This window comes from Mesitornis unicolor, unplaced genomic scaffold, assembly GCF_000695765.1.
Source record: "Mesitornis unicolor isolate BGI_N332 unplaced genomic scaffold, ASM69576v1 scaffold8709, whole genome shotgun sequence".
Classification (NCBI taxonomy): domain Eukaryota; kingdom Metazoa; phylum Chordata; class Aves; order Mesitornithiformes; family Mesitornithidae; genus Mesitornis; species Mesitornis unicolor.
The window spans coordinates 1-22,345 of NW_010206499.1; the positions used below are offsets into that span (position 1 = coordinate 1).

General features: G+C 38.2%; 1 protein-coding gene across 1 annotated transcript in view; it reads right to left on the reverse strand.

Moving 5' to 3' along the window:
- Positions 1 to 2,101: 2,101 nt before the first annotated feature.
- Positions 2,102 to 22,345, reverse strand: part of LOC104546387 (potassium voltage-gated channel subfamily KQT member 1) — a gene marked incomplete at both ends in the record, with an annotated part of 59,759 nt that continues 39,515 nt past the window's right edge. The window contains 6 exons of the mRNA XM_010191767.1: positions 2,102 to 2,197; positions 4,270 to 4,380; positions 12,492 to 12,632; positions 13,237 to 13,333; positions 14,302 to 14,380; positions 16,147 to 16,273. Coding sequence (XP_010190069.1) covers positions 2,102 to 2,197; positions 4,270 to 4,380; positions 12,492 to 12,632; positions 13,237 to 13,333; positions 14,302 to 14,380; positions 16,147 to 16,273 — 651 coding nt within the window. The remainder of the gene's footprint in view (positions 2,198 to 4,269; positions 4,381 to 12,491; positions 12,633 to 13,236; positions 13,334 to 14,301; positions 14,381 to 16,146; positions 16,274 to 22,345) is intronic.

Below are 22,345 nucleotides of genomic sequence, written 5' to 3' on the forward strand. Positions count from 1 at the left end.
CTGTGATTCTGTGATTCTGTGATTTTCAAATGCAGTTTTTGTTCTCATTAGCAACAAACAAATAATAAGAGAGAGCTCTAGAGTGGACTCAAAAGACTGGGGTTGAACTTGTTGCTCTGCCTGTTTCCCTCTCTGACCTCGAGCATTTTGCCTATTTCATCCTGTGTTTCAGACTCCTACTCAGAAAATAAATACCGTTTTTCCCTGCCTCACAAGAGTACTATTAAAAAAAAGCGCAATTGTGATGTGGTCAGTAGGGCTATATTCATACAAAATTATAAGACTGAGAACATGAGGGAACAGCACTAACGGTTAACCAGGAGCCAAAACCTGAAACCAATCCTCCCTCCTGTCAACCACCAATGATAAAAATACCATGTTCTAAGACTAAAAGGAAGAAAAGCAGGGCTAAGAAACAAGACCAACCAGAGACGAAACACTACCACATTCTGTCCTAAATGTGTAAATATAAATATATAATCCGAGTAGATTAATAATTGGTATCAAATTTAAAAAGGCAGATCCTCTCTTACGCACTTCATGAGAAAGGACACACATATACATACACGGAATCTGAAGTGGGAAAGGCCAGAAAACACTAGATGAAACAAACAAAGCAAGGCAGAATGACAGAGTAGTTGGACAGTAAAGGATCAGACAATCACCATATAATTTCCATCATGGATAATAGGATACTGAAAGAAACAACTGGCCTCTAGAAGAAAACAAGAAGGAATACAGGAAAAAAGTATTGTTCATTTCAGTTGTTGTCTGCTCTGGTACTTACTTCATAAACTTCTCGGTTTAAGAATAATCTTTTTGTAAGCTATTTGTAGAGCCCTCAATAGATTGCTCCTTTAGAAGTCCAAGACTATTAGTAAATCATAATTACTGCTACTAAGAACAGGTAGTCAGCAACTCTGACTATCCTACACTCCTCAGCACTGCAGATGGAGCCAAGTACAGCATTCTGGACATGAAATCTCAGGCTTCCCAATAATTTGGTGTTGATTTCCCAAAAGAATCAGTGAGACACTAAAAATATATTCTTTGCAAAACCATACCTCTTTCTGAGCATGCAATCCAAATGAAACACACAGAGTCTAAAGATTTTTGGCTAATCTCTGGGTATAACCAGAGCCCTAAATTTAAACCTTTTTCACATTAACTTTAGGACCGTTTAGTTCCAAGCATAAACTTTACAGTTAGCTACTGTTTCCGTAAAGAGCCTGACCTGGAAATCCACATTCACTCATGAAGCTAGGGAAATAAGTCATATGAGAATGCAAAAATGATACGGCTTAGGTGTACATCTAGATTTCTTTTAAATTTGAACCCGGTGCTTCTAAAGCCACATGTAGATACTGAGTGAGGGAGGAAAAGCTGGAAAAAACTAGAATGAATCAATATGAATACTTCTGCAGGGTGAAACATTGACTCCAAATAAAGGATAAAATTTCACTGACCTTGCTGACACTGAACTGCACCTGTATTTTTAACATAAGAGTTCAAAATTTTTCTGCCTTCATGATATCCTACAAAAAAAGTCTGATTTTGCAGAATCCCAGTGGTTCCCACCCACCAATCCTGGAGCTGAAAAGTTCAGACAAGATTTTCCTATTTAACATTAAGTCAACATTAACATTTAACATTTAACATGAACTTAAGTCTCCTAAATTTGGGATGTTTAAGAATTTATTTGTCCCAAGAAAAATGAAGCAAACCTGGCACTTGCCTTTACAAGAAACTATGCATTTTTTTTAAAGTACAATTTTACATGAAGCCTCCTCTCTGTATTTCACTACTGCAAGTGTAATATTTCATAACATTTTCCCCAGGTAAACTGTCCAATAACTACAGGATAGCCTATGCAGTTTTGATTTTAACCAGCTGAATTAAACAGTTTGCACTGATTTGGGAGTGAACTTTTCTGCTTAGTTTACATTAAAGTTGGGATTTCCAAAACTGTTTAGAAGACTTGCATCTGTAACTCCTATACAATTTTTAATGGGAATTGGGCATGGAAATATTGCCAATGCTTTTGAAAAAAACCCTACAAATGGAAATAAACGATAACATGCAAAATGCAGGAACTCAGTACCTGTATGAGAGAGGCAGCAGCTGGAATTTGACGGTTGAAATGTTTCTGTCGTTGTTTCTGTTGTACCTTTAGGGCAAAGCCTGAACCAAGAATTCCCTGTGGGAAGCAAGAAAACACAGATCCAGTGTTTTTTTAAGGGGGAAAAAAACCCACACATAAGCTTGCCAAATTATGTCGTATCATTAAGCTTCTATTCAGCATCATAAAGCACAACTAATTATTTAAAGGAAATGACTTAATACTGTTAAGTTTTTAGACTCAGCTAGTATTACTTGTTGAAACAAAACTATGAACGCTGTCATGCCCTGATCCAAAGCCTGTTTAAGTCAGCTGGACTTAAATGCTAAAAAGCAAGCAGAAATGATATTTCATAAAAATAAAAGCCTCATAAATGCTTGTGCAGGGGAACTACAGAATAGGGAGAAATATTAACCTCATGTGCTTAACTATTTTTTATGAGAAATAAAGCTTTGGCACGGCATGATTCAGGGCACAGGACTGTAGTATGGTAATTTCTAATTCCATATGCTAGCCATACTGGGATAGAAAGACAAAGAAGAGGGAAGTAAAATTACAAAATAGTCAGGACTTCAGTGAGTTCTACACAAAGCCATTTAACCTACTCTTAGGACAAGGGACGTGGGCTAATAGTACCGGATGGTGTATAACCCAAAATAGCCTCTGAATGTGGTATAACTACCAAGTCCAAAATTAAGTATAAAGCAAGTCATTTATGCAGTCATTTGCATAGCTATAGACATATTTAACAAGGTTTTAGTAACAAAGCTAAAAAGAGATCTATAAATCAGCTTACATTACTACATCTACTCAACAAAAACATAATTCATTTTCTACATCTGGTAGTCAAAGCGTCAGAGCAGGCAGTGATCTTGGCTCAACCTCTGAGAACTGTATTAATCACCAAGAGTTTTGAGAGGAACAGGAAAGGCTCTTCCTATTATGTTCATTTAGTAAAGAACAAAGAGTCCATGATGCTCAAACATCACTTATTTGTGAAATGAGAGATCTCTGCTACATCCAAAACCCATACCAGTTTTGTTTATCCACAATTACTTTTAACTGTGATCTCAGTCAACTCCCCTTATTTAAAATGGGAACAAGGCAGCATGTAATAATTACTACCTATCAACTATTTACTGCTAGAGCTTGAGACTCTAAATTTTCCCCTTGGGCCAACTCACAAGAACAACTTAATTCAGTAATAAAATCAGACTGATAAAGGCGTGCTTCTTGTTGTTCTACTTCTACAAATGACTAGGGAAATCTGACAGGTAAAACATCTAAACATCTGCTAACACGACTGTTTCTGCCACTGAACTGAAAAACTTGCTGAAAAGTAAACATTTAAACAAAGTATTTCAGGTTTCACAAATATTTTAACAGCACAATTCAGGAATATTGCTAAATTTGTGAAAAAAATACCCTTAACTAACCTTGGCACAGAACATTTTGGGTTTCAATACCACAATCCTGGTTTCAGTGATTTTTAATTTACCCTTGGTACTGAAGTGCCTTGTTTCTTGTTAGAAAGTGCTTGGGAATCTGTTTTCAGAGCAAACAAAGTGCCCTAACACCTATAGAAGCTCAGCTCTAGGTCACTTTTGAAAATGGGACTTTGGCCATGGATAGATGCTAATTTGGCAAAGAGCTGCATCAGTGTCCCTGGCTGCTTATTGTTGTCTCTCTGCCAGTGACACCTTTTTGGCAGCTTTGCTAGAAGAAGGATGTGTATGAGAACTCTACAGTTCACCCTGCACCTAATCAGTTGAGTAAACTATAAGTGAATGCCTTTAAAATTCAAAACATCACTAAGTCACTGAGTCCAGAAGTAATTAGCATGAGAAATAATTTCCTTTACCCTTCTGAGATAGGCAGAAAAAGTATTTTGAATTAAACATTTCTTTCTCAAATACACACCAAATCTAGTGTTGCATACAATAAACACTACATACCTTTTTTTCCACTGACTTAAAGAAGCTCTTTCACTTCTGCAAGCTACATAAATTTTAACTATGCCATAATAGTTTAATACAAAGTTTTCATAACATCAGGTTAAACAAAAGGTTAAAGAATCAATATCAACAGTTTCCTCTGATGTCTAATGAGTCAATATCAAACTGACAGAAAAAAAGTACAAGATAACCTACCGCAGGGAGTGCAAAAAATGAAATTGCAAATACTGAAAAACAAGATGCAATGGTCTTCCCTATCCAGGTCTGAGGCACTTTATCCCCATAGCCAATAGTTGTAACAGTTACCTGTAAGGTGAAATACATAGAGCATTACAGTGAGTATTAATGTGGCAGTTTTAGGTTGTCGTTCTTTCTTATTTTTTTATTAATTTTAAAGCAACATCAGTTACATTCCTAACTCTCCCAATGACAGTCTCTGTGACATTAATGAAAATACCTCTCCTGTCCAGGTTTGCCTCCCCATCTATAATAGGTGGGAAAAGGTAAAGGAAATTTAATTACAATAAAATGCACGTTTAAAATCTTGTAAAGTAAAACCATTAATTTAAGACTTCATAGCTGAGGCAGCTTTACAGCGTATGAAGTTACTGGGATATGGGTTGCTTGCCCATGTCATACACTTTCCTTAGGAGTAAGCTGCCAGCAGTACTGAACTGGTGATATTCTTCATGAGCAGGAGATGTTTGCTGAGAGTATTACAGGGCTGTCAAAAGAAAGAGCATATGTACACTGTAATCATGGACTATGACTGCGGTCAGACTTGAAGTATTCTAGAGAATAATATCAGTATAAAAAGCAAGAGAGGCTGAAAAAATGCCATGGAGTAAAAACCCTGAGAACAGTCTAATGAATCACTAATTATATAATACATCAAGAGCAAGAACAGATAATTTAATGCAGGAAACATCTGTTGAGTTTGGGTTTCAAAACACTGAAGTAAAGATTACAACCCCAGTGATGTAGTGTAACAAGGCTTAATAAGTCATTATTTGCATGAGCTCAGGGAAAGAATGGGTCTGTTTGAAGCAGGAGGATACATTTGGCATCTGAGAGCAATTTAAATTCACCTATGCCACAAGCTATTTCTGAATTTGGAAATTGGTGAGATTTTTATCTGTGACTTTGAAGAAGGCTAACCAAATCAGCCCATGTGAAACCACATGGAGCACACTCCCATTGCTGGCTGTTCAGACTTTCTTCTGACAGTATGGGCCTCAGCTGCTCAGGACACAGAGGATGTTAGTCCCAGACAATAACATCCCCACCGTGTCCTGCAGTTGCTCCTAGTTCACCAGTCTGGTGTAATGCACATCACCCAATGACTGCAGAAATGCAGGCAATGCAGGGCAGCATCTCTAGGGGACAAGAGAAAGGAAGGGCATACTTAGAGAGGCAAGATGTTAAGGGGGTGAAGGGATGGAGAATCTGGGTTTGGGGAAATAAAGGGTCATGACAAGTGTTTCAAGAAATACTTTAATAATTGTCCGCTCCTACTAAAAGATGAGACACCAGAGGGAAATTCTGTGGATGCAAGTTCTGACCTGAGCTGTACCTCAGAAACACATGAAGCAAGCCATACTCAAACTGTCCACCTTCTAAGCAACATCTTTGTGTGTCTATCAAACAGACGGAAAAGGAACAGATCCAGCTGCTTGAGGTGGTGATGTTAAAAGTTCATTGCAGGTTGCTGATATTCAAAACATTTTCTTTTTAATTTTTAATACAAGTCTGTAAAATGTGGCTAAATTCCAAAACTGTTTCATATCCCATAAAAGTATTTTACGAATTAGTAAGGTGATTAAGTACTCAAGTACCTTTGCTGTATTAATGAAATTGTTGTTGAAATACCACCTTAATTCAGGGCCTGATGAGGAACTGAAGAGATAACATTATCTCCTTACCTACGTAAGAGGGTTAGTTTAAAAAAAATAAACCCTAAATTCTAAGTACAATATCCTGATCCAAAAATACAGCATAAACAAGAAAATATAATTATGGGAAAAGTGATAGCGTCCAATACCTTCATACGTAAAAGATTATGAGAAGTTAGGGGTTTATGCCTCAGTTTTTGAAGAGATTTACAAAATCTTGTCATTGAAAATTTTTATCAACTACTCTGTGTCACAATCTTAACATCATGTTGAAATACACACATTAACTAGAAATGTGAAACGAAATAGGTGCTCGTGAGATGACTGAAGTATAACTGAAGAAAATTCATATACAACTAAGAAGTATTTGTCTCCCCTTTGCTACAACCACCAACCCGTCCACTCCTCCTGAATTGGTCTATATGAAGCATCAGTGACACCAGAAAAGTGTTTTCTGTGCTGTTTGTTTAGGAGTTTTTTTAAAAATAATTTTGGAAATTGGGTTGCTAATCGAAGTGCCCTCTTAACTCCAATTCATCTACAAATGCATTGTATTCCAAAATTACATTTTCTTTCCCTCTCCAAGATATCTGCTGTTGAAATGCTACATGCCAAGTTTCTGCCCTAAATGAATTTTTACAGCCAGATTATAAACCCCTAAAGAGTACAATGCTAATTTTACAGTTGTAAAGTAGGATCTTATAATGGAAATACTGACTCAACTTCTACTCTAGCATAGTAAATGTGTTGGCATAATGAAATTCAGTTGATACAAGAGCTCACATATTAAGTTTTCATTGAGAAGCAGCATGTAAAACTAATTGTTTTAACTAGGAACAAATTCATATTCATCCATTAACTATTTCAGAACTTCGATCTGATGTACGGCACCACAGGCTTTGGTATTAAGACTAATCTTGTTCCTATTAAATATGCATCAAAAGTCTGAAGGACAAAATACGAAGCAAAAATCCACACAGCAAGAAGAAACAGTAATGTTTGTCAGCACTAAATGGGGAAGGGATTTTGTTCAAGGCTATGGGGTTAAAGTGAGCACAGCAAACTAATCAGGTCAGTAACTCAGCTGATGAAATACTGGCTGTGTGCCTTCCAAAAATTTGGGATAGTTAAACAGCTAAAAAATACAAGAATGCATGAATTGGAGGTGTTAAAAAGCAGATGTCACAGGACTGAGGGAGCAAACACAAGCTAAAAAATAAAAAAGCCAAGCAATAGAGCAAATAAGGGAAAGTTACCTTATAGAAAATACTTTAATTACTTTGTTTCTACATTTGCAGCACTCCAACCTCAAAATCAGCTGCATTAGGTACTGTTGTGCTTACCAAATACCACTCAGAACTACCTGACCCACTTGCAATACCCATCTTGAATAAAGCAAGCAATACAAGAAAAAAATCCAGTGATATACCAGAAACATTGGCCAGCTCCCTGATTTCTTTGCAGCTGAAGTATAGTAAATTGCAAACCTGATTGAATGCTCTCCTGCACACTTAAGTGTAATGAACACATTAGAAGCCTTTCTACTGCTTGACATCTTATTCAGTTAACTGCATTCATGCAAATTTAATGTAAAGTACAATCTTTCCAAGTTGCCGAAATGCATGCAGCACAAGTGCAAACAGGTTAGACACTCATGCTTTTATTTTACTGTGGAGTATGTAATCTGTATAAAGCTAAGAAACCCCTAGTGATCTTTTGATATTTTGAATTCTTGTCCAAATGACAATATCCTTCTTCCTTGTGCATGTACAGAAGTTAGTGATAAGAACTGATTCACACAACAGAAATGCCACTTTCTGCTCCAATGGCCTCTAGGTACACTGCAGCACTCCGAGAAGATTGAAGTTGTATCCTTCAGATGAACAAGTTAAGAGACTGTATTCTACAGGACACAAAAGCTTTGAAACATTGGAATTACAATTGTAATGCAAGCTGAAGAAAGAATGCCTAAGCATATACAAACAAAATATCTTAGGGAAGTTTTAAAGCATCTTCCTATGAGGATAATTCTAGCCATCTGATGGAGGAAAATCAGAGCAAAGTTAATTTCAGTCTCCTAGAGACCCATTTCAACAGGAGCACAATTTGTTCTACCTATTGAAATTCAAATGAAAGCTAAATTACTTAATTATAATTATTTTTTCTAGAGGCTGACATAAAAAATTATCTCTATTTTGAAATACTTTCGTTTCATCAAATGGAAAACAAAACTGAAAACTTCTGGATTCATCTAGGTATAATTTTTTCCTAGCTTCTTGATATCTTTTGATAGAGTTTTAAAGACTTGGAAATTAAGTCCTAAGAGTGTTCTCTATATGTAAGAATATCTACATATTTATTTTGTAAGTTAGATTTTTTGAAAGGTTTCTCCATATCTACCCCACAGAACTTCATTAAATGAGAACAAATTATAGTTGGAACTGCTCAAGGAATTAAAGCTTAGAGATGAGAAGGCAGTTGAAAGATGCAGAGATTGCATGCAAAAAGCATTCAAAAATACTAACCTTTACATCTTCTGAACCCCACTCCAAAAATTCTTAAAATAACCAATTCCCCCGCAAAAACCCCAAACACTTCATACCAAAAAAACAAAAACAAAAAACCAGGGATATGGCACGCCTATAGTTGATATTCTTGACTTGTAAACCACAAAACGAATAAAAAACAAGTGTTGCCTTCTGTCTAAAATTGAAGTCAGTGTACTCAACAGTTTTGTTAATTTAGAAGGGCGAGAAAAAGGATTCTGAGTAACACAAATCCCTTTTATGTAGCTATTATTTAATATATATGTTCAACTATTTATAAATTAAAGCAAATCTGTTCTAATTTAGCAAAAGTTCTACGCTCATGTAGTTTGAAGTGATGCTTCCTGCTATTTTTCAGCAAAGCTATCCCACAATTTTGATTTTCAATTTACATAAGCACATACTGACAGGCTTTGCTAAATAGGAACGTGGTTTTATGTATGCTGAGAAGTAAGCAACCTTATCAATGTTTTGTTGAATTTGGTGCTTGGCAAGAAAGCATATATCGATGACTTAAAGGAACAAGAAGCTCTTAAGTAAAGCTGGTACTTCCAGACAATTGCTTGATTCAATTCAAACCAATTCAAAGGAACAGGCACAATGTAATATCCGTGCATGACTATATTCAATAATTGCTTGTGGCAAATAGCGCTCATGATAAAAGAGACTGTTAGCACAATCCACATAATTGTTTTCTTGAAGGATATTTGTTCAGATGTGAAGGCTGGAAATCGTGTATTATTCAGTGGATATCAAAAGGGGAGCTCCACTCAGTCTGCCTGAGGCATAATTGAATTTTATGCCTAAGGAGATGAGGGGGGAAGGAGAGGGGAACAACCAAAAAGCACAAGCAAAAAAAAAAAAACCACCACAAAAAAAAATAGTATTAAATCATTCTTCTTGGTTTTAGCATCCAGATAGCTTAAGACCTATACGAGGTCTTTAAGACTGTTAGTCTGGATGTGAAGGACAACACAAGCAGACTCATTTTGAATACTTGCACTGGGGAGCTGAAAAATTCATCATTTTACTTGCATTTTACTTGCAAATATTAAACTTGTCTTTTGAATGACACACAGATACGGACCCATTGGCAGAATTATTTATAAAACATGCGCTGCATTCAAAACCAGCAATAATACAGACAAATCTTTACCCTATGACACAATGTAACCTTTGGTTTCTTCAAGAAGTCTATAGATTGGAATGGTGAATAGCTACAGCCCAGAGTTCTCAAGGAAATTCAAATAAAGACCAGGAGGTCAATTCATATATGGAAATGGAAAAGCAATATAGATTTATAAATAACAACAATGACAATGAAGAACATTTAATTAAAAATTATGCACCCCAGGGGTATGTCTATAGTCAGCAAAGCACAGAAATATGAAAGTACCCAATTCCAGATGCAGTTTAGCTGTGGTAGCACAGAACTTCTATATGGTTTACTCTATGCTATGCTAAATATTCTATTGCTGCTACCTAAAGAGCTTGTAGTAGTAGTAGCCAGTAGTGCAGGCGTACACTGAAATAAAAAAATGTGCAATGTTGTAGAGTGAGAAAGGGGATATGAAAATGTTATCAAGTACTTTTCTTTTAGAAGAAATTTCTACTATGTAAGGTAAGTACACTTTCAGAGAAGTGTGATCAGCTGCATTGCCAGGCGGATCACATATCTGTGATGGTGTTTAATACAGGAGCTGTGAATCATCCTCTTGTGCATGCCCAGAATGAGACAGGTTTTCAGTAACCAGAATATTTAAGTGACTCTGAAAATTCTGGGTAAAACAACTGAAACTTTTGAGACCTGACACTTTGAGAAGGTTTTTGTATGAGTTTGAGATCTTCATTAGGAAGCATCCTGATACTTAATGACCTCCCACTTATTGTCCTAACTTTATAGGGCTTTTCCCCAGCATGAAGAATATTACAGTATCAGAACAACAGAAATGGATGGACCTGAATCCATTTCAGTTTTGTTTTGCTAAAACATTTCAGCAGTTAGCAAAAGCATGTGCTTAAAGTAGAAGAAGAACACTGAATTCTATTTTTAATACCAAAGAAATTACATTATAGGTTCACTGAATACAGACTCACACTTCAACTGGCATGCTGCAACATAATAGAAGTTACAATAGACAAAGAATTTTATCACGATTGAACTTATCTGTTAAATAAGTAAACTTGTAATTAGAAAGACAAAATAACCAGCATGCCAATTAACTGAGCAATAATCCCCTGAAGGGACAACATTGCAGTATCTTGACAGATTGTCCTGCCTCAATGGAAGGTTTTACTGTATTTTCAGTAAGCCAATCTAGTCTGTCACATACTCAATTTTTAATGCCGACGCTAATGACAGCATGTGTTTTTAAATGCAGCTGCATCTGCCACTGTTAATTAGCGAGTCATCTGACCACTGTACTGGAAAATAATAACACCATGATGACATAAAAGCATTGAAAAAGCTACCTGCCAGAAAGCCACTTCCTTGTGCTACACAGCAAGTTTTCCAGCCCTAAGAGAGGCTGTATTTAACTGTGGCAGTCAGCAAGAGGAAAAAATTCTGCAGCAGATCTTAGCAGCAACGTAAACAAATCCTGCTGCATTCAAAAAAGGCTACATATGCATTTCAGGAGACCTGCAATAGACTTCCTCATCAATAGGTCTTTCTTTCCTGAAAAAGCAAGTGGTATAGTTTGTAGAGAGAAGACAATATAAGCACATACATGCAGAGGTTTACTAAAAATATTTCTTAAAAAATGTTTTATTAGTGAAATGGAAGCATTAGTCCTATCATTCTTGTCCATAAGACTTCCTAGTAGTGTAATTTGTAATGAAAAAATAAACAATGTCTTTTGATTTAGAACAGCAAAAAGAGGACTCTAGAAGATTGGCACATTTTGAAAATGCAAGCATAGAATCATTAATGATGCCTATGCATTTTAAAGATCTGTAACACTTAATGATGACAGTTTGTTTTATTAAGCTACATACAATTAAGGCAAATAAAAACAAGTCATTGCTTGAATGCTAACGATAAGGAAAAACAGCTTCCAAAAAGCTTTTTTTCTTTGAACTGTAATAGGAAAAGGAAAAGCAAACAATTACAGATGGGAAATCCCAGAACAGAGTAGTCAACCTAATATTTGCATAGAAAAGAGAGAATTGTTACCAGCAGAAGCAACAAAATTAAAATGTTTACTAAAATATAACCCCAGAATAGAGCTGCCAGGCTAGTATGTACACATAAGAAACAAAAATAGAGAGAAGTGTCAGTGGCAAGAGCAAGAAAGCAGAACTTCATTAGCACAACTAAAGATACATCTACAACAAAGTGTGGCAACACCTTAAGAAAACCTGAGAAATCTCTGAGAGTATGGCATGTCACCATAGCACAGACAAATGCCACATAAGGATACTAAGTGGGTTCCAAAGCAATATAATCACTTTAAAACAGTCCTGTGCTTGGATGTCTTAAATATCTCAGATGTTCCTTGTTCTGGAATTAGTCCATCCTAAACAAACCAGGAATTACTGACCCAGGCTGAACTGCAAACTATAGGTACCTGTTTAAAGAAAGGACCAAAAAAAAAACCCCAAACACACACACAAAAACCCCAGAAACACTAGCCCTGATTTAGCAAGACTTTTACTGCCTTAGAAGGTTGAACCTATCATAAGAAAGGTATCAAGAAGTAATCGCTATAACAGAAGGGAAGACAGGATAAAGAAATAAGAATAGATTTTACTACATCTTGTATACATAATTTGATCACATCACGTAAGACTATAAGCATCAAATAGAACTACTGATCACCTATATTATCTTAGTTTCATAGAATTACAAAACCAGAAAGTGTATTGAAGCAATAAGAGGTCGTTTCAAAGTCCTGATCATACTCCATGTTTGCTTGAACTTTACTCCACATTTGAAGGTGTTCCCTATGTTTCATACATGTGAAATTCTTATACTTACTACTCCCCACCACAGGGCATCTGCATAGCTGCCAAACTCTGTTTCTCCAGAATCGTTTACAGCATCTTTTTCAGCCAGGTATACAAAATAAGAGGAAAAAATCAGGCCCAGAAATCCAATGTAGAGTGTAGTGATCAGTTCCTGCAAAGAGAATCAAAATAAATGCATTATGATATTATCAAGCCACTTAAATTACTTATCGCTGATGTTTTTAAAAGATAATTGGAACAGAAGTATTAATTTCAACAATCAATAAACACTGACATTGACTGTTGGCTTTGCAAATTAACAAAAATCCACTGAGCTCAATGGTGAAAGAATTTACACCATAGCTGATGACTTGGTCCAAGCATGCACATTTCAGAGTCAAAACAACCTCCTTACTTGCAAGTTGACTCAGAAACCCTTTGGTCACCAAAAAACAGTTGGGTGTTTTTTTCAAGAAGTGCCACATACAAAACAACTTTGGAATTTAGATACATATTTTTAGAACTATTCAGACTATTTTTTGAAAGTGGTTAAGTCCAACTACAAGTCCAAAGTTTGCCAAAGTGGAGGTGAATATTTTTAAGGAACTTTTTGTCCCTTGAACAAGGCAGAACAACCATACTTGCTTACAATAAATGACTGCCTGCCTCCACACTAAATATATTTGACATCATCAGCATGTCTGCATACATGCCGTTCTAGATACAAGGACTTTTGCATCAATTATTATGCCATTCCTTAGAGCACTCAAACTTACTTGTCTGTGTATGAACACTACTGATCCCAGCAGCCTCCACGTACCACCCTGACGATCAACATGCAGCATTCGTAAAATCTGCAGAAATCGGATGCCCCTGGAACAAAATTTTTAAATTAATGAAAAGACTAAAGATACAAGAGAAGAAATGGAGGCCAAGAGGTGGTCTGACTCTTCCAAAGGATTATTTTAAAAGAGAGGCATAGTATTTTATTTTAGACTTAGAAGCCTGTCTCTTTTTACTTAATTCACCAATCTTTCATCATTTGTTATGAAGACAGCATAGGGAGATTGCACAAGAGAACAGACCTTTGTACACACGGCTAGTAAAGATAACTCAAGGATTCAGGAATTTTGGACACAAACTGTGAATGTTATAGAAATCATTCATCAACTCATATTTTACCTGCTTGCCAGTATGGGAAACAACATACAGAAACATCTAACTAAAGATCTGGATTCCTCACCTTTGAGGAATTTCATAGGCAATTTGAACTAGACAGTCCAATCCTATTTTAAAATTGTCTTTTTATGAGAGTTGCTGGAATCCTAGAGCATCACTGCAGCTAGTGCACAGAGCACAGTACACTACCAAGTGCCCTTTCTTGCAAGAAAAACAAGCGGTGTGACCTTCCTGAGCACAAGGTGGATTCAGTCCATCAGGAATTCACAACCACCAACTCCAGACATTTTAAGAAGAAGCTTGAAGATGTCAGAGACATGAAGCATGAAAGAGTTGCTATAAAACTGAGCCAAGAAACTCAAACAGGATTTGGGTAGAACCGACCTAGTTGGGAAAACGGCACAAGGCTATGTGCACCTTTAGCTCCACCAGACATAAATGCATTACCACCAGACAACACATGCAAAATATTATTTCCCCTACACTTAATGGGATCACTGTTTCACACCCATACATGAGTGGTGACCTACTCTGTTACATGACTCTGAGCAGTGACTCATTTTCTCCTGCAAGAATTGAAACAGGAAGTGAAAAAAGGGGAAAAAACTCGACAAAACCACCTTACTCAGGCAGTAATATTTTCTTTTATTTCTTATAATTACCTGATAGCTGAAGTTGCAAAGACTTGACCTTTAGAGCCCACACAAAGAACTATCATGGAAGCAACAACCACAATTAAATCTGGAAAATAAAAGTCAATTGAAAAAATGAGTTAGCAGCATCTTGCAATACTTCTGCAAGACTGTTACTAGAACTAATACCAATAATACTATAACAATTTGAACAGTCACCTCAAATTAAAGATTTTTGTTTATGTATCAAGAGATGTCTATTGCAGCATATAAAGAAAATACAATTGTGTGATATGATAGAAAGCTTTTACTGCGATGAGTTCAAGATGGTCACATTATAGACGAATTGCGAGTGTGATATGAGTTACTGTAAAGCAGCCTCAGCAGCCTGGAATCCTTATTAGCTGTGACCCACGAGGAATTTCAGCAGTTTCCATCTATTATCTCTTCTTTGTATCTTATTTTCTCTGCCGTTTTAGACAGTTTTTAGTATTTTATTCATTGACACAGGTTTTGGGATTTATTAATTCATATATAAGACAATTGCCTTACTATTATTTCACCTGTCCAAGTCTAAAAGGGAGAGAAAAACTGGAAATAGCATATGAGTTTAATTTAATTTCAGTCAGTCATTACCCTAGGACTGTACTCTAAACCTTTGTGCCTCGGGCTTAGTTAATCTTGGAAAGGAATCTTCTATTTTGGAGAATGAAGTAGTTGTTGATACATATCTAGGAAAATGGAGCTTTGTTTTGCTTTCCAAGCTGAAATAAATTCCATGATGTCTCAGAATCCTGTTCTAGGTCTCAAGAGAAACGCATTGTGGACAGAATGCAAAGATACAGTCGAAGACATTTTATAGCTGTAGTCACACCTAGACACAGTTGTTATTTATATATGTGCACGGAGAAGCTAAATTAAACTGTTTTATTATTGTAAAAATACCCAGGTACAATTTTTTTAATTTATATTCAGCAAAATTGAAGATAGTTTATGAAAAACCATATCCTCTACTCAACAACAAATAATGGTTCTGAGTAGTGGAAAAAACTATGTCACAGAACAAGAATTACTATGCTTCTGTAACAATACTCCTCTTCCAGAATGTGTTTTGTTTAATCCGTTTATATTTTAAGTGCTTCAGGCAAGGGTCTTTACATAGTTCTCTAAACATTGGTTAATAAAATGCAGATTGATTTTGGATTATTATGTTTCTCCCAGTGAAATTGTTAAATGCATGATGAGCATTCTAAAAATGAAATAATTGTTTGTGACATATATGGAATATATGGTTATAATTTCTAAGAACCCTGAAGTCACATTAGAAAGCCAACTGCGGTGAATATCAAGGAAAGTCAGGTGCCCTGTTCCAAAAGCATCACTGAAAACCGTATTTTAATCCAATAGATACACAAAGTAGTAACTGCATTGCATCTGGCATGCTCCACCATGCAGTATGCAGCTCAACTAGAGTGCAAAATTAATTCAATAAATTATTCAAATGGGTGCTGGGGGCGGGGAAAAAAAGGGCTGTTGAGTATCTTTAAAAAAATACAGTTGTAGCTATCCTGCAGTGTCTGGGATCCCGAGGTCACAGGAGACAGGACGATGGCCAGGACTTATTTCTGGCACAGCTTCAGATCACTTGTTAAAACAAAACACTCCACTCTTTTAGAAAAACAAACCAGGCTACATTTATTCTCAAACGATAGTGCCATGGATTCCTGAAAGGAAATTCAGATCTATGTCAATGCTAGTGACAAGAGCCCTAGCTCTAACTTGGCTTCAACTACTGCAGAAATTCCACATCTCAAAACTTTTAAGGATAAGCTTTACTTGTTGTCTACATCAACTTTGCAAGCTGTGCATACTCACCAATGATTGAAATAGGCTTCCTTGCAAAACGGAGCCTTCCCCATATTCCAACGTATTTACTGCGGCATCCTGCTGACCATAACCGAACCACATATTCTGTCCCAAAGAATACCACCAGTACAATTTCCTAAAAGAAACAGACATGGAACTAGGTTATTCTCTACTGTATGTCTTGCATCTTTTTTTCAGAATCTTTAAAGAAACTCTAAAACGTAAAATTTGCAAGGTGAACAAAATATCAGCTATATCAAAATGATTTAAAGTAACATATAAAACCCTGTAAGAGTACAGAAAGTAATGATTAAGACCAAGTTTAAATACTTTAATTGCATGCAGTTTGGCTTGTCTACACATACTAAAACTGAAAACCATTCTGTGCAATTCACTTAGTCCAATTCAAACAAAAGGTTTCCTGACTGAGCCAAAGAAAACAAGCAGAGCCTGTATTCAGAAGATGAGTATTTTGCTAACATATTTCATTTCGGTAAGAGGTGTGCTTCACATTCCATTTGCTGTATCAGCTTGCCCTCCCACTTACTGATACTTTTTCAGTCTTCCTTTATTCTCACATGGATTGAAGAAAGTTATCTAGTATTACAATATGTCAGTCTTCAGGTGCACTGTCTCCTGATGGCATAACAAACTCTTCATTGCAGGGCACTACAGCACTGAAGTTTGACTCCATGACTCTTCTAGAAAAGTTAGGAGAATACTAGCCATGACACTTTCCCTTAGTTTTGACAATCTCATAACCTGTGGAAGATGTCAGATGCAGCAGAACACCTGTCACAATTGTTTATAGTCACCTGTAGCCCAGTTAGGTTTTCAAGATATAATGAAACTGTCCAGATCATTGGTCATAATAAACACGAAGCTCAGACCCTTTGATACAGACAAGATCCTCTTCTATAGCTTTGTTCTTAAAGGATCCACCAAAACCCTTCACCTTTTTTTTTTCAAATTGGACTATTATTAAATACTTTTCACTATGAAAAAAAATCTATCCAAGCCAAAACCAGCACATTCTCCACCACTTTTTCCAAACCATTTACATCATGCTCAGGTCTCAAACTATCCAATATGTCCTCGTGAACGACTGCTCCCCTTCCCATTCTTTGCTATAATACACAGGTATCATTCCTCTAGCCTTTGGACCACCCCTGTAAAATGCCCATAAAATGTCCACAAAATGTCCATTGAATTCATTTAGAACATGACTTTGGGCTCCATCTGTTATAGTCATCACTCAGGACAGGAGAGGTGGTGTGTTACTTGGAGTCATTGGGCGCTAAACCCAACCCAGGTCGGGTCACTGCTGCACTTGCACTGCTTCTTGTGGGGTTCATCCTCCATTGGTTCAGGTTGTTCCTGCTACAGTAATTCCTATAATAATAAACTCAAATGATGGGTTACAACTATTTAAAGGTATATCCATTACAACCTCCACTCCTGGCCCTTTGGGACAGCTTATAAGGTTTAATATTATAATGAACTTCTCCCTCTGCCTGGCTATCATCAAGGTGTTCCTGCTATAGTGATTCCTATAACATGCAACTCAAATCCCAGGTTACAATTTAAAGGTACTTCCATGACAATCTCCATTCCTAGTCCCTTTGGACCAGACCATTGTGTTTACCATTGCAATGAACTCCTCTCCTTGCACCTGCTCTGGCTTAGATTTACACACAAACTGCAGTCATAGAATCATAGAATGGCTTGGGTTGGAAGTTACCTTAAAGATCACTTAGTCAAACCCCCCTGCAATGGGCAGGGACACCTCCCACTAGACCAGGTTGCTCAAAGACCCATCTGAGCATCCACACCTTCTCTGGGCAACCTGCTCCAGTGCCTCACTGCTCTCAGACAAAAGAATTTCTTCCTAATATCTTACCTAAATCTACCTCCTTTCAGTTTGGAACCATTACCCCTTGTTCTATCACTACATGACCTTGTAAAAAGTTCCCCTGCAGCTTTCCCATAGGCCCCCTTCAGGTACTGGAAGGCCACTGTAAGGTCTCACCAGAGTCTTCTCTCTGCTAGGCTGAATAATCCCTACTCTTTCAGCCTGTCTTCATAGGAGAGGTGCTCCAGCCCTCTAAGCACCTTTGTGGCCCTCCTCTGGATTCGTTCCAACAGGTCCATGTCCTTCTTACACTGATGGCCCCAGAGCTGGACACAGTAATCCAGGTGGGGTCTCAAGAGAGCAGAGGGGAGAATCACCTCTCTCGATCTGCTGGCCATGCTTCTTTTGACGCAGCCCATTATATGATTGGCTTTTTGGGCTGCAAGCACACATTGCTGGCTCATGTTGAGTTTCTCATCAACCAGCACCTAAGTACTTCTTGGCACTGCTCTCAATCCAATCTCTGCCCAGAGATTGCCCTGGTCCAGGGCAGGATCTTGTACTTGGTCTTGTTGAATTTCATGAGGTTGGCGGTTTGCACAGGCCCACTTCTCAAGCCTGGATGGCATTCCTTCACTCCAGCATCTTGACCACACCCTTAGGGGTGTACCTGCTCCAAGTGGAGCCTTATCTATGAGCCACAGTGTCTCCAGGGATATACCTGCTGAAGCATAGATTTGTGCACAGCCACAGTTCCTTTGAGGTGCGCCTGTTCCAGCGTGGCCTTCTCCATGGGCCACGGTGCCTTCAGAGATACACCTCCTGCGGGGCCTTACTCACAGCTGCAGTCCCACCAGGGGTGTACCTGATCTGCTGTGGGCTTATCCACAGTCACATCCTTTGAGGTGCTCCAGCATGACTTCGTGCACAGCTACTGATGCTTCAAGGTGTACTGGCTGCAGCATGGACTTATCCACAGGCACAGATGCTTCAAGGTGTATCTTCTCCAGTGTAGACTTATCCTTGGGCCACAGCCCCTTCAGAGGTATATCTGCTGCCACACAGACACAATCACGGACATCGGTGCTTCAAGATGTACCTGCTCTGGTGTGGATTTATCCACAGCCACAGAAGCTTTGGGGGATCCTGTCCCTACATGGACTCACCATGACTTGAGGTCACACTGGAATTCCAGCCTCTCCAGTACAGCACCACAGAAACAGCAGCAATGCCTTGGTCATCAGCCAGCCCAGGCCCATTGCCACGCTGTTATCAAAATGTTCCCAGGCACAGCAGGGTCAGATGAGAAGCAGCACAGCAGTACAGCTAGCACTGAATGCAAAAAGCTGCCACTAACGAGCATTAGACTGATATACAGTGAGGCAAGCAAGCCCCATGGCAAGCACAGGAGCCTGCCAATTAATAGCTGAAAAGCTCTAACAGATAACTAGTGGGTTGAGATAAAGATGGTTTAATAGGTAAAGCAGAAGTCATGCACTCAAGCAAAGCAAAAGGAGGGATTAATTCACCATTTCCCATCAGCAGGCAGGTGTTCAGCCATCTCCAGGAAAGCAGGGGTCCATCATGCATAATGGACTTGGGAAGACAAAACACCATCACTCCAAACATCTTGCCCTTCCTCCTTCTTCCCCCAGCTTTTTAATACTGAGCATGACGCCATACAGTACGGAATGTCCACTTGGTCAGCTGGGGTCAACTGTCCTGGCTGTGTCTTCTTCCAGCTTCCCGTGCAGCCCCAGCCTACTCCTTGGCAAGGTGATGTGAGAAGCAGAAAAGGCCTCGACTCTGCATAAGCACTGCTCAGCAATAACTAAAACATTCCTGTATTATCAACACTGTTTTCCAAAACAGTGCGCCATACCAGCTACTATGAAGAAAACTAACTCTAACCCAGGCAAAACCAGCACAAATTGTCACACCAGAAAGCACCAGAGGCCATCATTTTTGATCAGGTGACTGTATTTATTTCACAGACATGGTCAATAAACTGCATCCAAGTACTCCTGTGTATGCAGAAGGCTAGTACCTCTCCCTTCACCACTACCATGGAGGAAACTCCTCCCTTAACAAAAGACAATAACAACCATAGAGGGAGCAAAAACTATCCTTCATTCAAAACTAATAACAACTAATTTGAGAGAGGGATGTATGGCCTCACATCATATGTGGTGGCACAGATAATGCTGTTCAGATATCCCCAAAAGCAACTAGCAAAAGCACAAGAACAACAAAAATCGTATCTTGGATATTGCAAAGGAAAACCCAGAGAAAAGTTGATGTTTTAACACAATGAAACCACAAACAACACTTTGACCAGGCACCCACTGTGGCCTTGTCAGGATCACGGTTTCAGTTTTATAGCAGGAAGGTAGAAAGTGAAAGCCTGGATTGTGCTTTAAAGAAGCGTGTGTTCTCTGCATAGGAAATTTGCATCGGAGCTGTGTGCATACATTTTTTAAAGGCTTTCCATGGTTCATTGGATAACAGGCACATTGGCAAGTATGCAAATAGGGGCTGTCCCAAAGACAATGCGACAGACACGCAGTCAATGGTTACTGTCATCCAGCTCTTTGCATGACATGCAGACAAGCTTAGAGAACATTGATTGTCCTATAGACTTGGGTGACTAGAGGGAACGACCAGTCGGCTTACACCAAGACACATTTTTCACTTCTGACGTTTTGATAAAGGCTTATTGACCTAAATGAGACCCAAGTTATTCAGGGAACATCGGGGGTGAAAGTGCACAAGCTGTTCTTCATGGTCATACACAAAAACTCCAGGTATCCATTAGCAACTGGCAAATCTCCCCTCCTCTGCTCGTAGCTGTGTGACAGACAAGAGTGTTTTTAATATCTTGCATTGCATAAGTCTAATAAGTAGTCTCCTGGGGGTGGGGGAAGCTGATGAATTTCTGTTGGTACACACTTACATTAGCAGTCAGAAACTTGCAGACAAGGAAGAAATACATTGGAAAATTACGTCTTCCTGAGCTACTAAAATATTGTCTGTTTTCCCAATTAACAGCTTAACAGGAACCTTTACATTAACTAGAAGGATGCCAACCTGATCCTTAGTTCATTTATGCTGGTGGTAATTAGGGCTAATTCCATTTCATGAGAGTAACCTGGCAGAGACCAGTAATGTCTCATGCCTGAGAATTTCATCAAATCTGAGTTGCACTGCAGGCTGATTTGGTCTGCTGTTTCTTCTATACTTACTTCTAATTGCCAACTTAACACCTACCTTCTAAGGTATAAAGATACACAGTATAAAAGTTTGTGCTTCTCACAATGAATCAGCTGGACTGAAACATGGCTTCGAGAAGCTAATATAAGGAAGGATAAAGTGCTGAACAGACAGAGAGGATGTAAAGAATGTGAGTGAAATAAAAACAAAGCAACATTCAGCACAAGGGAAAAATTAAAATACAGCGAAAATAACTGCCTGCAAAACACTAGTGGGAGTGGGGATTAAGCCTCAGTGGAAGAGTTTTCTTGGTTAAAATTACAGACACAAGAACTGCACTGTGCAAGGACCCACTCAACCCTATGTAACTTAATTGTGATCTCCTTTCTACAAGGTGAAAACACAAATACAACATTGAGATAAAGTTATACTGACACGGTAAAAAGAACCTTCTGAGATGTGACAGTCATGTAGCTTCACACTGTGGGCATACAGGAGCCCTCTTGCCTAAGAGGAGAGACTTTTTTCCTTTTAATTATTGATTTGTACATCGTACTTCCTCCATTCTTCCTGCTCATCCCAGGCATATGCTTAATGCCATCTTCATGCCTTCTCAGCTACATAATCCCAACACAGCCAAGCACCAGATCAACTCTGGATGAAAAGGTAGAGAAGATGAACATGAGATACACATGTATCATCACTTTTCTTGAAGAACTCTATCAGTGTTGATAACTCTACAGCTGTGAGCGACTTCTCACATGTAAATTCACAATACATTCAACTAAAAGAATCAGGTAGGCAAGAATAGTGTAACAAGCCCTGGGCATTTCTACTGTGGTACAGTACCTGGTGTAACTCTAACAGATCTCCTGGTAGCCATTTAGCAGATGCCAGGAAATTAAATATTGCTCATAAAGACCACTAAAGGAGCTTGAGTCCTCATTGGTGCAGGGGTCCTGCACTGGTGTAGAAGTGGGGTCAGCATTTGAGATCCGTTTCAGAAGTCTCATGACAGATTTTTCAGTGCATCTCACTACTCACTCTCACAGTTATGGCATGAAAACAGAAGTTTCTTTGAGTTCATAAGGTACTACATGAACAGCTTTGGGAATTGCTTCAAGTATAATGAAAAAGCCATCAAAA